This window comes from Mobula birostris, chromosome 11, assembly GCF_030028105.1.
Source record: "Mobula birostris isolate sMobBir1 chromosome 11, sMobBir1.hap1, whole genome shotgun sequence".
Taxonomy (NCBI): Eukaryota; Metazoa; Chordata; class Chondrichthyes; order Myliobatiformes; family Myliobatidae; genus Mobula; species Mobula birostris.
Genome location: NC_092380.1, coordinates 12,768,193 through 12,782,996, shown reverse-complemented (window position 1 = coordinate 12,782,996; position 14,804 = coordinate 12,768,193). Strand labels below are relative to the sequence as shown.

At 44.8% G+C, this 14,804-nt stretch overlaps 1 protein-coding gene across 1 annotated transcript in view; it reads right to left on the bottom strand.

Moving 5' to 3' along the window:
- The window catches only part of LOC140204828 (branched-chain-amino-acid aminotransferase, cytosolic-like), a 42,396-nt gene extending 27,959 nt beyond the window's left edge, over positions 1-14,437 (bottom strand). The window contains exon 1 of the mRNA XM_072271661.1: positions 13,961-14,437. Within this exon, the coding sequence (XP_072127762.1) occupies positions 13,961-13,999 (39 nt within the window). The 5' untranslated portion in view covers positions 14,000-14,437. The remainder of the gene's footprint in view (positions 1-13,960) is intronic.
- Positions 14,438-14,804: the final 367 nt, after the last annotated feature.

Here is a 14,804-nt window from a genome sequence, read left to right as displayed (position 1 = left end):
AAGGTTCACTGGACAGATCGCTGGGACTGACATACTAGGGGAAGACTGGCTTGACCGGGCCTACCCTCAGCATTGTACAGCAGCTAGCAGAGCCACTGACTCACACCACCAGAGACCCGGGATAAATCCTGACCTTGGGTGCCATCTATGTGGAGTTTTCATGCTCTCCCTGTGACTACGCCGATTTCCTCAGCATGCTTCAATTCTTGCTACATTCCAGTCTTGCGGGTTAATTGGCCACTGTAAATGCCTCTAATGTGTAGGTGAGTGGTAGATTATGGAGGAGGAGTGGGAGCAGGCGGTGGGGGGGGGTGGGGGAGGAACTCTTAAGAACCTATTTATTGATAAACTGTGCGGAATAGGCTCTTCCAGCCCTTCCAGCCACACCACCCAGCAATCTCCCAATTCAATCCTAGCCTAATCACGGGACAATATACAATGACCAATTAACCTACATCTTTGGACTGTGGGGGGATACTACAGCACCCGGAGGAAACCCACGAGGTCACAGGCAGAACGTGCAAACTCCTCTAGGCAGCGGCGGGAACTGAACCCGGGTCGCTTGTACTGTAAAGCGTTGCGCTAACCACTACACCACCATGCCACCCCACTTAATGGAAATGTAGGGTCCCCATCTACATCAACGGAGCTGTAGTGGAGCGCGTATCAAGCTTCAAATTCCTTGGTGTCCACATTTCCGAGGATCTCACTTGGTCCCTGAACTCCTCCATCCTGATCAAGAAGGCGCAACAGCGCCTTTATTTCCTGCAGAGCATGAAGAAAGTTCATCTCTGTCCCAGGATACTAACGGACTTTTACCACTGTACCATTGAGAGCATACTCATCAACTGCATCTCAGTGTGGTATGGCAATTGTCCCATATCAGACCGCAAAGCACTCCAGTGTGTGGTGAAAACTGCCCAGCGGATTATCGGCACCCAATTGCCCACCATTGAGAACATCTACCATAAACGCTGCCTGGGCAGGGCGAAAAGCATTATCAAGGATGCATCTCACCCTAACCATGGACTTTTTACTCTCCTCCCATCTGGTAGGCACTACAGGAGCCTCCGCTCCCGCACCAGCAGGCACAGGAGGAGCTTCTTCCCTGAGGCTGTGACACTGCTGAACCTCTCATCACGGCGCTAAGCAGTATTGCATCCGTACTGTACTGTCTCAGTACTTTTATATTTGTGTGCTATAGCACTTTTTTTTATTCGCAGTTATTTTGTAAAAAACACTATCCTTTGCATTTCTGGTCAGATGCTAAATGCATTTCATTGACTTTGTATCTGTACTCGGCACAATGGCAATAAAGCTGAATCTAATCTAATTTAATGTAAAATAGGATTCATGTCGGATTCAGGTGGTCAACATGGACGGGGTTGGTCGAAGGGCCTGATTTCTTGCTGCATCTCTCGATGACTCTACTTCGGAATAATCAGGAGATTTTGATGGATTATACAAAATTCTGGCAGACTGGATGCAGGGACGCTTCCCCAGTCTGGGATTGAGAGGAGGGGACATGATTTTCAGCACCACAGACCAAAGACACAGGTACGCAGTAAAGCACCTGGGACTGAGGTAAGAAATTTCTTTACTGAAGAGGGTGATTAACATGTTGGAATTATCAAGTATAATAGAGGCCAAGTTGTTGAATATATTTGTGAAGGGGATAGAAACAGTTCTAAAAGCAAAAGGCATCAAGGGGTATGGAATTAAGACAGAGGATCACAATTGAACTGATTGGCAGAGTACCCTCAAAGATCGGTATAGCTCTTTTCTATTCATATTCCTATGTTTCTAGGTTCTAAAATACAGTATCCAGTGAGACCTTCTCTGCCAAATGTGTAGAGTTAAACATTAAATAAAGACTGGAAATTGATGAGCCAAGTGTATTAAGAGGCAAATACATTAGAGGCTTTTAAAAGACACTTAGATAGGCACATGAATGTGAGGAGCATGAAGGGATTAGTAGGACTGATTAGCTTTTGTTTGTTTTTTAATTTACTTTTTAGCTGGTTCGGTACAACATTGTGGGCCGAAGGGCCTGTCCCTGTACATAAAGGCATATATGTATATAAAGGCACTGTCAGTTCTGCACCGTCTGTAGCAACCGTCCCAGTGTGCTATCAAAACCAGATTGCAATCAGCACCCAAGATACCTATGCTCCCATTATCATTATGCAAAAAAAATCTTGATAATGCTGTTAGTAGAGCCAGAGAATGCAACGTACAATACTAAATTAGCCATTATCACCATGGCAACCAGTAATCGTGCCCCAAAAATGCATGGGAATATAATAAATAATTCAGTCTTCATTCCAGTGACTACAGGAAGCTGGCTTTGTTAGCCAGATTGGTGAGGCAGGTTATTTTTTTTTTTGCCCATTCTTAATTATTCTCAAACAGAATGTTTTGCTGGATAACTTCAGAAAGTCGATAAGATTCGACTAAATTGATGGCCTGGAGTCAAATATTGACCAGATAACACAGGAATGGTATTTATCCCTCCCTGAATACCTTGTGAGACTTGAATACCCTGCTACCAACCAGTACACATTATTTGACAGTGCCAGTAGCAGTATACTGCTGTATGTTTAATTACCTGTCACATATGCACTTTACAATTTGTAGACTCCAGAATATTTCTCCCTCCCCGTTCCCCTCTTCCTCTATTCTCAACTCTGGCCTTTCACCTCTTTTCACCTGCCTTTCTCTCCCCTTGGGTCCCCTCCTCCTTCCCTTTTTCCTGTGGTCCACTCTCCTCTCCTATCAGATTCTTTCCTCGCCGGCCCTTTATCTTTCCCACCCACCTGGTTTCACCTATCACCTTCTAGCTCTCCTCCTTCCCCTACCCCCAACCTTTTTATTCTGGTGTCTTTCCCCCTTCTTTCTTAGTCCTGAAGTAGGGTCTCAGCCCAAAATGTCGACTGTTTATTCATTTCCACAGATGCTGCCTGACCTGCTGAGTTCCTCCAGCATTTTGTGTGTGTTACTTTCTTTTATCTGTTAATATTATTTTACATGCTCTATGTGATATATTTATTTATTGAGATAAAGCCCAGAATAGGCCCTTCCAGCCCTTTGAGCCGCACCGCCCAGTAATCCCCGATTTAATCCTAGCCCAATCATGGGACAATTTACGACTTACCAACCAGATAGTGTGGGAGGAAACCAGGGCACCCGAAGGAAACCCACGTGATCACGGGAAGAACGTACACAATTACCAAGCAGCGGCGGGAATTGAACCCAGGTCGCTGGTAGTGTAAGGCGCTGTGCTAACCACTACGCTAGCTTAGTTAATTATGTAATTAATCTGTTTCCACACCATAGTCCAGGCTTCTGCTAACTACCATGCCTCTATGCTACAGAACAGTACATGGTTTGACAGCAGCTAATTTCTCAGTGAGCTGAATACTTACCAGAGGTACATTTCCCAAAATCTCTAAGCAAGACACTGGGGTAATAGGACTGAGAGTCCGAACATCTTGGGACATTTAACAATTAGCTTTATTTATGACAAGGAAATGGTTACACGCAGTGAAATGCATCATTTGTGTCAAATCAAATCAGTGAGGATTGTGCTGGGCAGCCCACAAGCGTCAGCACCCTTCCGGCACCAACACAGCAAGGCCACAATTAACCCTGAACGTACAGCTTCGGAGTGCGGGGAGGAAATCCACGTGGCCATGGGGAGAACGTACAAAATCCTCACGGGCAGTGGCGGGAGTTGAACCCCGACCTTACCGCTAATGCAGTAATAGCGTGACAATAATGAGTACACGGCCGTGCCGCCCTGCACAGGTCAAGTCTCAGATCCGACTAGTCAGTGCTACTTGAGTTAACTGATCTCATTGTGGAGATTGGTAGGAATAAAACCAAGTTCAGTAAATAATGAGGCAGGGGAAAAGCAGTGCAAAGGGAGAGTTCATATTGGAAGGGAAGGATGTAGTGAGTCTGCATTAGCCACTTTGGATAAATATTTTGTACCTGAAGAGATCAACAAAGAACAGGGTCAAATAGATTCAGTCACACAGACCCTTTGGCACTTACACCAATCCACTAACACCTTTTTAATGTTATCCTACCCCATCCCACAAATTCCAGCCCCAGTTCCTGGAATGAGGAAAGAATGCCTGGATTTCAATAATAATTAACCCTCTTCAAAGAGAGAAAAAATTTGCACAAACATCAGTGAGTTATGCTTCACTAGTTTAGAGGATTGTGACTGCCTTGTTAACAAATGTTTCTGGCAATAGACAGAACAATTGTTAAAGATACCATTGCAGAAACACTCCATGCCAAAATATTCACGGCTTCCTCTACTGTAAAGATGAAGCCACACTCAGGTTGGAGGAACAACACCTTATATTCCGTCTGGGTAGCTTCCAACCTGATGGCATGAACATTGACTTCTCAAACTTCCGCTAATGCCCCACCTCCCCCTCGTACCCCATCTGTTATTTATTTATATACACACATTCTTTCTCTCCCTCTCCTTTTTCTCCCTCTGACTATACCCCTTGCCCATCCTCTGGGTTCCCCCTCCGCTTTCCTTCTCCCCGGGCCTCCTGTCCCATGATCCTCTCGTATCCCTTTTGCCAATCACCTGTCCAGCTCTTGGCTCCATCCCTCCCCCTCCTGTCTTCTCCTATCATTTTGGATCTCCCCCTCCCTCTCCCACTTTCAAATCTCTTACTAGCTCTTCTTTCAGTTAGTCCTGACGAAGGGTCTCGGCCTGAAACGTCCACTTTACCTCGTCCTAGAGATGCTCCCTGGCCTGCTGCGTTCGCCAGCAACTTTGATGTGTGTTGCTTGAATTTCCAGCATCTGCAGAATTTCTTGTGTTTGCATGCCAAAATAAAAGTCACTAATCAAATATTGCTTAGGCAATAAATTCCAGAGATACCTTAAGTTATCTGTAACCCTTGTTTCAGGGTTCTTACAATCTCTGAAGTTGTTAACTGCAACTTATTTTCATATTGTACACAGTGTCCCAGTATACTTCACCAAGTGCCAGCAAGCAGGCAGGAAACACTGAGCTAGGAAGGAAAGTTTCAATTAATCTTAAAGGACTCGGTGATAAGGTGGAAACTCGAAGCTTTTCTCCCCCTCCCCAAGTAGGAAATAAAGGAATAACTTAGAATGCCAAAGTATGGGAAGAACCATATCTCAGCCACCAGATTGAAGTTCAGATTTATTTATCAGGCGAACATCAAAACAGTCATTGTTTGCATTGCCCAAGAAACCAAAATAAGGAATGCACGCTAGAGGCCAATCAAATCTGAAGATACTAGAAAACTCAGGATCCTTGGGACTTTGATGGTGCTATGCTGATTTCCTGGCTGGTAGATGTTACTCCTAATAATGTCCAAACACAATTCCATTTCACTATTTTTACAGGTATTATACAATCAGTGGCCATTTTAGTAGTTACCTCTGGTTCCTAATAGAGTGGCCACTGCATATATCTTCCTGGCCTTCTGCTGTGTCGTGTTTGACATGTTGTACGTTCAGAGATGCTCTTCTGCACACCACTACTGTAACGTGTGGTTATTTGAGTTACTGTCACCTTCCTGTCAGCTTGAACCAGTTCTGCCCATTCTCCTCTGACCTCTCTCTCATTAACGAGTCATTTTCACCGACAGAACTGCTGCTCACTGGATTTTTTTTTGTTTCTTGCTCCATTCTCTGTAAACCCTAAAGACTATCCCGTGTGAAAATCTCAGGAGATCTGAGATATTCAAACCACCCCATCCTGATGAACAACAATCATTCCACGGTCAAAGTCAGTTAGATCACATTTCTTCCCCATTCTTATGTTTGGTGTGAACAACAACTGAACCTCTTGATCATGTTTGCATGCTTTTATGCTGCTAAATGATTGGTTGATTAGATATTTGCATTAACTGGCAGGTATACCTAATAAAGTGGCCAATAAGTGTACACAATAAATTTTCCAGTGAACCAAGTAACTTTAAGGTGGTGAAAAATACACAAGCTCAGGACACCAGCCCTGGTACAAATCCACCAAAGTTCCAGATCCCTGGTATTCTGGATTCCAACTCCAGCTACAAACCTGACCCACGATCCAGACCACTGGCTCTGGCCACGAACCCTTGTCTGCACTCTGAATCTCTAGATTACATTTATTGATTTATTTAGATACAGCACAGCCCAATGGGCCCACGCTGCCAAATTACACCCACGTGATTAATTAAGCTGTACGTCTTTGGAATGTGGGAGGAAACCGTATCACCTGGAGGAAACCCATGCAGCCACGGGGGCAAACGTACAAACTCCTCGCAGAGAGTGGAGCTGGTCTAATAAGCGAGCCAATGCTGGATTTCAGAACTATTGGATACTGGATTACAGAAATCTTACTGCAGTTGTAAAAGCAGATTGCAGTCATACTTTGATGGCAAAGATAAGTATTTTGAATTTGCAATGCACAGAGTGTAAACCAAAAGGTAAGGTCTAATGTAGAAAGGAAGCAGCATTATGTAAGGTATGGTCAGGCTGAAAGCAGACACTTCAGAGTTTACAGGGGGTCAATAAGGACAGATAAACAGAACAAAGGGTGACAGGGTGGAGATACATCTCTACCAAAGGAGGTGTAAGACACTCCTCTCCGCTAGCTTGCAGGTCACCCTTGGGCAAAGTGTCGCACCTGCTTAATACCCTCCCCTCGCCCCCCAGATCGGGGTCATATGAAGTCATGGGACTAGGTGGTGGATGGTCGTATGAGCAGCTGGTCCACATCACAAGTCCTGGTTATGTGACCATTGATGCCAGGCAGCCAATCTCTGAAGAGTATTGATAATGGCTGGGGTCGCCCATCTTGTAAAGGCACTGCCCAGAAAAGACAATGGCAAACCACTTCTGTAGAAAAATTTGCCAAGAACAATCATGGTCACGAGACCACGATCGCCTACATCATGTGACACGGCAGATAATGATGATGAAATAAAACGAGCAATAATTATTTATGGTCATGACAAAATAGGGCTTGGTGGTTTGTGGTACAGAGGCAGGCAATGAATAAGTAAAATATGATGGAGAGAATACAATATACGGCTAGGGCTGCCCTTTTCTGGGTAGTGAAGGTTCAGGAGAAATTTGATCCAAACCAGTTCAAAATCATGATATGATTTATAAAATGAGGTTATTTGGTTACCCGTTATTCGAGTAGCAATAACCACATAACACAGATGGAAGTTCGCAAACACGAGGAATTCTGCAGATGCTAGAAATTCAAGCAACAGTCATCAAAGTTGCTGGTGAACGCAGCAGGCCAGGCAGCATCTCTAGGACACAGAGATGGGAGTCAGGACACAGGGTCTCAGCCCGAAACGTCGACTGTACCTCTTCCTAGAGATGCTGTCTGGCCTGCTGCGTTCACCGGCAACTTTGATGACAGATGGAAGTTCAACAGCTTCTTCCCCCATTGCCATCAGGTTCTTGAACCAAGCCTATAAACCCTAACAGTACTGTGGACTTGATTTCTTTTTCTCCCTTTCTCAATTTGGACCAATGTCATTATGTTTATTTTGTTGCGTAAGTTGTGTATAATTTATAGAAACATAGAAAATAGGTGCAGGAGTAGGCCATTCGGCCCTTCGAGCCTGCACCGCCATTTATTATGATCATGGCTGATCATCCAACTCAGAACACCGCCCCACCTCCATACCCTCTGACCCCCATAGCCACAAGGGCCATATCGAACTCCCTCTTAAATATAGCCAATGAACTGGCCTCAACTGCTTCCTGTGGCAGAGAATTCCACAGATTCACCACTCTCTGTGTGAAGAAGTTTTTCCTCATCTCGGTCCTAAAAGGCTTCCCCTCTATCCTCAAACTGTGACCCCTCGTTCTGGACTTCCCCAACATTGGGAACAATCTTCCTGCATCTAGCCTGTCCAATCCCTTTAGGATCTTATACGTTTCAATCAGATCCCCCCTCAATCTTCTAAATTCCAACGAGTACAAGCCCAGTTCATCCATTCTTTCTTCATATGAAAGTCCTGCCATCCCAGGAATCAATCTGGTGAAGCTTCTCTGTACTCCCTCTATGGCAAGGATGTCTTTCCTCAGATTAGGGGACCAAAACTGCACACAATACTCCAGGTGCGGTCTCACCAAGGCCTTGTTCAACTGCAGTAGTACCTCCCTGCTCCTGTACTCAAATCCTCTCGCTATAAATGCCAGCATACCATTCGCCTTTTTCACCGCCTGTTGTACCTGCATGCCCACTTTCAATGACTGGTGTATAATGACACCCAGGTCACGTTGCACCTCCCCTTTTCCTAATCGGTCACCATTCAGATAATAATCTGTTTTCCTATTTTTGCCACCAAAGTGGATAACTTCACATTTATCCACATTAAATTGCATCTGCCATGAATTTGCCCACTCACCCAACCTATCCAAGTCACCCTGCATCCTCTTAGCATCCTCCTCACAGCTAACACTGCCACCCAGCTTCGTGTCATCCGCAAACTTGGAGATGCTGCATTTAATTCCCTCATCCAAGTCATTAATATATATTGTAAACAACTGGGGTCCCAGCACTGAGCCTTGCGGTACCCCACTAGTCACCACCTGCCATTCTGAAAAGGTCCCGTTTATTCCCACTCTTTGCTTCCTGTCTGCTAACCAACTCTCCACCCACACCAATACCTTACCCCCAATACCGTGTGCTTTAAGTTTGCACACTAATCTCCTGTGTGGGACCTTGTCAAAAGCCTTCTGAAAATCCAAATATACCACATCCACTGGTTCTCCCCTATCCACTCTACTAGTTACATCCTCAAAAAATTCTATGAGATTCGTCAGACATGATTTTCCTTTCACAAATCCATGCAGACTTTGTCCGATCATTTCACCACTTTCCAAATGTGCTGTTATCACATCCTTGATAACTGACTCCAGCAGTTTCCCCACCACTGATGTTAGGCTAACCGGTCTATAATTCCCCGGTTTCTCTCTCCCTCTTTTAAAAAGTGGAGTTACATTAGCCACCCTCCAATCCTCAGGAACTAGTCCAGAATCTAACGAGTTTTGAAAAATTATCACTAGTGCATCCACTATTTCTTGGGCTACTTCCTTAAGCACTCTAGATGCAGACCATCTGGCCCTGGGGATTTATCTGCCTTTAATCCCTTCAATTTACCTAACACCACTTCCCTACTAACATGTATTTCCCTCAGTTCCTCCATCTCACTGGACCCTCTGTCCCCTACTATTTCTGGAAGATTTCTGGAAGATTATTTATAATTGAGATTTATAGTAGCTTATGTTTGTCATGTCTGGAATGTACTGTGCTGCTGCCAAAAGCTACTTGTCACAGAATTTAGACCCTGTGTATGTCTATGACAATAAACTTGAACTTCAGGTAACTGGCAAGGTGAGGCGATGCTGCCTGAAAGGATGGCTTATAAAAGGGAACTGGATAAAGAACAGCAGAGCACAAAAAAAAGTCTATTATGAACACTAGACCATAGGGAATACCATATGGTAAAGTAAAACCTCCTGAGGAAAAATTTCAAGGACAAACTCTTGGATCCGAATAGACAAAGAGAAAATATGCATATCAAAACTGATCCTTTTGACATTGTGTATTGAATATTTCAATAACATTTGAGTAGTTTTGCATATATATTGCTCAATTAATCATTAATTATTTTAATAAATAATTATGGGTTATAAACATGTGAACTGCATACGTCATCACGCTGCCACATGATACATGCACGCCTCACTGAAAGTAAGACTCAAAGTTAGACCTGTACTTTCAGACTCCTGCGTCTTCCTTTGAATTAGTCTACCATTTTGAAGTTATAGAACATAACACCAAGGGCTAAAAGTGAAGTTTTCCATCCTGACTGACAGTTCGATATACAAAGGTACTTCACATATAAAATCAACAATTTTAGTATTGCCCTTTCAACGCAATGATCAGTTTGTAATAAAATTGTAACAGAAGAAAAATTTCAAGGCAAACAATGCTTCACTTCATGTCAATACAGTTCAACTTAAGGTCAAAATTCCTCCAAAGGACCACAACCTTATTGTAGCATTTGGAGGTTTGCCTCAATGACCCAGAGAGCTATGCTGGCTGGAGTCAGGGCTTTATACTTTGGCTCTGGGTAGGGTCACCCATGTCAAACAGGTCAAAGGGTAGAGGCCAGACTAAGAGTGGTCCACCGGTCCTCCAGGTACAGGGGCTCAGCTCCGGGCTAACAGCTCTGACTGGTCAAAAAAAGGTTACAGAAACAGCAATGAAGATTTCTTCCACACCCATATGCAGTGGTACGGGCAGACAGGTGGAGGACTTTCACTGCTGCCCTAAATGCCAGCGACGTAGTAGACAGTAAGATCATCTCAGCAAAAAGTGATCAGTGAGAGGATTTGAACAAAGTCAAGCTGAACTGAGAAGATACCAATGAAATCTCACTGAAGAACTACTAAACAAAAAGAGGCAAAATGAGAACCACTAAGAGAGAGACATCAAAGTTGCTGGTGAATGCAGCAGGCCAGGCAGCATCTCTAGGAAGAGGTACAGTCGACGTTTCGGGCCGAGACCCTTCCTCTAGTCCTGACAAAGGGTCTCGGCCTGAAACATCAACTGCACCTCTTCCTAGAGTTGCTGCTTGGCCTGCTGCGTTCACCAGCAACTTTGATGTGTGTTGCTTGAATTTCCAGCATCTGCAGAATTCCTCTTGTTTGCACCACTAAGAGAGAGATAGGGATTTGGAAAACAATTCAACTAATATTAGCTAAAACATGAAGTTTGTAAAGGATGATAATAACAAAATGGGAGAGAAATTAAATATTTTATGTCTATTTACTACTTGAGAAAATGGGAAAATATATAACACAAACATAAAGTCTGCAGCTGCTGGAAATCCAGAGCAGCAACACACACAAAATGTTGGAGGAACTCAGCAGGTCGGGCAGCATCTCTGGAAATGAATAAGCAGTCAACTTTCAGGCCGAGACCCTTCTTCAGGACGGAGAAGGAAGGGGGGTTAGATGCCAGAATAAAAAGGTGGGGGGAGGGGAAGGAGGCTAGCTGGAAGGTGAAGTCAGGTGCTTGGGAAAGATCAAGGGCTGGAGAAGAAGGAATCTGATATGAGAGGATAGTGGACCATAGGGAGGAGGGGACCCAGGGAACTACATAATAGTTATCTCATATCAGTAATACAGGAAGTCCTGTAATCTATCAAGAAGTAATTGTTAGCAGGGTACTTAGAAAATAAAAGCAGGATTGGACAGAGTCGACAAGGATTTATGAAGGGAAATCCATATTGGCTAATTATTTCCGGTGTTTTTCAGACTGTAACTTAACAAGCAGATATAGCATGATTGGTGTAGTGTTTTCGGCTTTCAATATGAAGCCATACAAAAGACAATTGAACAAAATTAGAAAATACAGTATGCGATTGGGGACAATATATTGGAGTGGGTTGGGAAATGGTTAGTGGAGAGAGAACAGACAGTGTGATAAACAGACCACCTCTAGTATGTGAAACCATGGCTAGCAATGCTGAAGCCTTAACTGTTCACAATCTAGATCAATGATTTGGATGAGGTGAACAAGAATCCAAGTCTGTTGATGATACTGAATTGAGTGACAGCGTGGATTGTGAGGAAGATGTAAAAAGGCTCCAAGGGGATAAGACCAAGTTAATGGAGAATAGGTTAAGTGGAATAAAAAAGGAAAGGTACGTCACATCCGGAGTTTCTCCGGTTAGCGGACGATTTCCCTCCACGCCTCTCTGACGTAGTGGAGATCCGCGTACGAGGCAAGTTACAGCAGTGGTTTGCCATTTCCTTCTGCTGGGTGAGTTTCCAAAGAGATCACCAGCTCGTAACCCAGCACGGATGGGAAGACGGCTGGCTGGATTCGAACTCGGGACCTTTCGTCCCGAAGTCCGACGCTGATGCCACTACGCCACCCAATGTGGAAAAACTGTTAAGTCATCTGGTCTGGCTGAAAGGGATGGCATGGTTAGTATAATTGTTTTATAGTGCCAGCAATTGGACCAATTCCCGCTGCTACGTTCTCGCCAACCTGTGTGCTCTGGTTTCCTCCCACACTCCAAAGAGATGCGGGTTAGGGTCAGTGAGTTGTGGGCATGCTATGTTGGTGGCTGAAGTGTGGCAACACTTGCAAGCTGTCCCCAGCACAACCTTCACTGATTTGATTCGACACAAATGACACATTTCACTCTGCGTTTCGATGTACAATGTGGCAAATACAATGAAGTAATCTTTAAGAAACAGTAACAAAAGCAGAATACTTTTTAAAACTCTTAAGTATTGTACATTGGTAACTGCAATGTAACATTCAGGTACAGCAAGAAAGCAGAAGGGCAAATTGAATATTTACTTTTATTGTGGCATCTGCAGAGATATTTTTATATCCATTTTGAGACTAAATTAACGTAATAGACAAAATGCCAGTGTTTCCAAGCTGTTGGCAGGAAGGAATTGACTGGCTTAATGCAGTAGCATAACATCCTTTGGATGAAAGGAAATAGAAAGAAGTAAATGCATGCTTGGAAATGCTATCTAAAGGAACTTATCCTTGCAGAATTCATGCTTCAATTTTATTTTGAAACCATCCCAAAAGCAGATTGCCAAAGCTTGAAGTTCAAAGTCAGCATTACTCATGAGCCGTAAATTCCCACATTTGGTTTGATGCACAACGAGTTGCAAAGTTAATGCCAGTTTCATCAGGCCTTGTCACCCTGGGCCAAGGAGGAGGACATACAGTCTGTCCACATCCGGAGACCTCTGGGCAAAATGAAGTCTTGTGAATGGAAAAGAGGAGACAAGGATGGGGGAAATGGAAGGGGAAAGGGGAGGAGAGGGAAAACAGTGGGAAAAGGAAAGGGGGAGAGGAAATAAAAAGAAAGGGAGCGGGTGAGAATAAAGGTGTCTGAAGGGGTAGAGCAGGGAGGAGGAGAGGAGAAGCTGTAATAAATTTTCCAGCATCTATTGACCCTCAGATTTCCACATGCATCCTCCCCCTCTCCAGTATCTTTGATTCAGCCTTTCTCCTTCTTCAATTCCTCAGAACTTCCTCCTTGTGATTCAAAACCCTCTTCCTCTTTCTTTGTTGCCTCAAATTTCCAGAGTCTTAAGCTCCCTCTCTCCTTCCCTCTCCAGTGTCATGACCACCCCTCTTTCTTCTGTGCTTCAATTTTCACTGATATCCCCCTTCCTCTCCTGTGTCAGAGGGATCTCTTCCTTCCACCCGCACCTCCACCTCCAATATCTCAGATCTTCTTCCATCCCTGCCTCGCCAATGTTTTGATCTCCCTTCTTCTCCAGTAGCTCAGATCTCCTTCTTTAGTGCCTTGGATCTCCTTCCTTCCCAGCATCTCAGATTTCTCTCCTTCTCCAGTGCCTTGGATCTCCCTCCTTCCCAGCATCTCAGATTTCTCTCCCTCTCCAGTGACTTGCAAATCCCTCCTTCCCTCCCTTCCAGTGTCTCGGACCTCCCTCTCCATCTCCAGTGCCCTGGATCTCCCTCCCCTCCAGTGTCTCGGACCTCCCTCTCCATCTCCAGTGCCTTGGATCTCCCTCCTTCCCAGCATCTCAGATTTCTCTCCCTCTCCAGTGCCTTGTATCTCCCTCCTTCCCTTCCTTCCGATGTTTCGGATCTCCCTCTTTCTCTCCATCTCCAGTGTCTCGGACCTCCCTCTCCAGTAGCTCAGATCTCCAGTGCCTTGGATCTCCCTCCTTCCCTCCCTCTGCAATGTCTCGCATCCGCCTCCTTCCCTCCATCTCCAATGTCTCGGATCTCCCTCCTTCTCTAAACTCGCCCCGCAGTCCCATACATCTCTACTTCTCTTCTTCCTCTCCAGTGTCTCAGATCCCCCTCTTCCTCATGCTCCAGCGTCTCGGAGCTCCCTCCCTTCATTCATTCACTCACTCACTCACTCACCCTCAGCTGCCGCGCTGCAGCAACCCTCACCGCCGCCATCGTTCCCGTCTCGCTGGGAAATGGGACTGCCTTCCTCTGCAGCCCTGAAGAAAGGTTCCGCCTTCTCAGCCCGAACAGGTTCAATCCCGTGACTTCAACGGCGCAGTGAAGCGACGGGGGTCGAGTACAGGCAGAGGGGCATTAGCTAGGGAAAGGGTTACAGAGAGGGGGAATTTCAGCCCGGGAAATTAGTGCAAAAAAAAGATGGATTCAGCAGGGAGATAATGCAAAAGGAGGGGAGTTGGCTTAGAGGTGGTGTAAGGAGAGCTGCAACTGGATGCGTTATAATTCCACATTTCCTTTTGTAAACTGATTTATCTGCTGTTCAGCTGGAGTGTAAGTTGGTTAAGTGTTTTTAACCGCCACACTTTATTTTCTGATTGTCTCTAGGCAATGTCGCTAGAGATGGATTTAGAAGGAAATCTGCCCTCAGCTGCTGAAATCCATTACACAAGCCGTATATACAGTATATAATCCCCTTACCACACACCCCAACTATTCCCGGCACGCAATGACGTGGCATATTCACTGTAAGAGGTTACCACATCCAGGAGTTCTGCAACACAGCTGTAGGTTATTTTAAAAATTGCTTCCTCTTAATCAGGTAAAAGTTCCTCGCACTGTTTGGTCAGCTGACCGCTGCGCCAGAAAGTGACTGCGGTAATAATCTTGACAGGTGATATACCACGCGTTAACAAAACCACCTTCTGACTGAGAGCTAGAGTACAAGGTCATTGAAGTTAAACAGCGGACGTGAGTCGAGTTTTTTTTTCGATGCACGGTTTAGTTTCTACTGTGAGTTAAA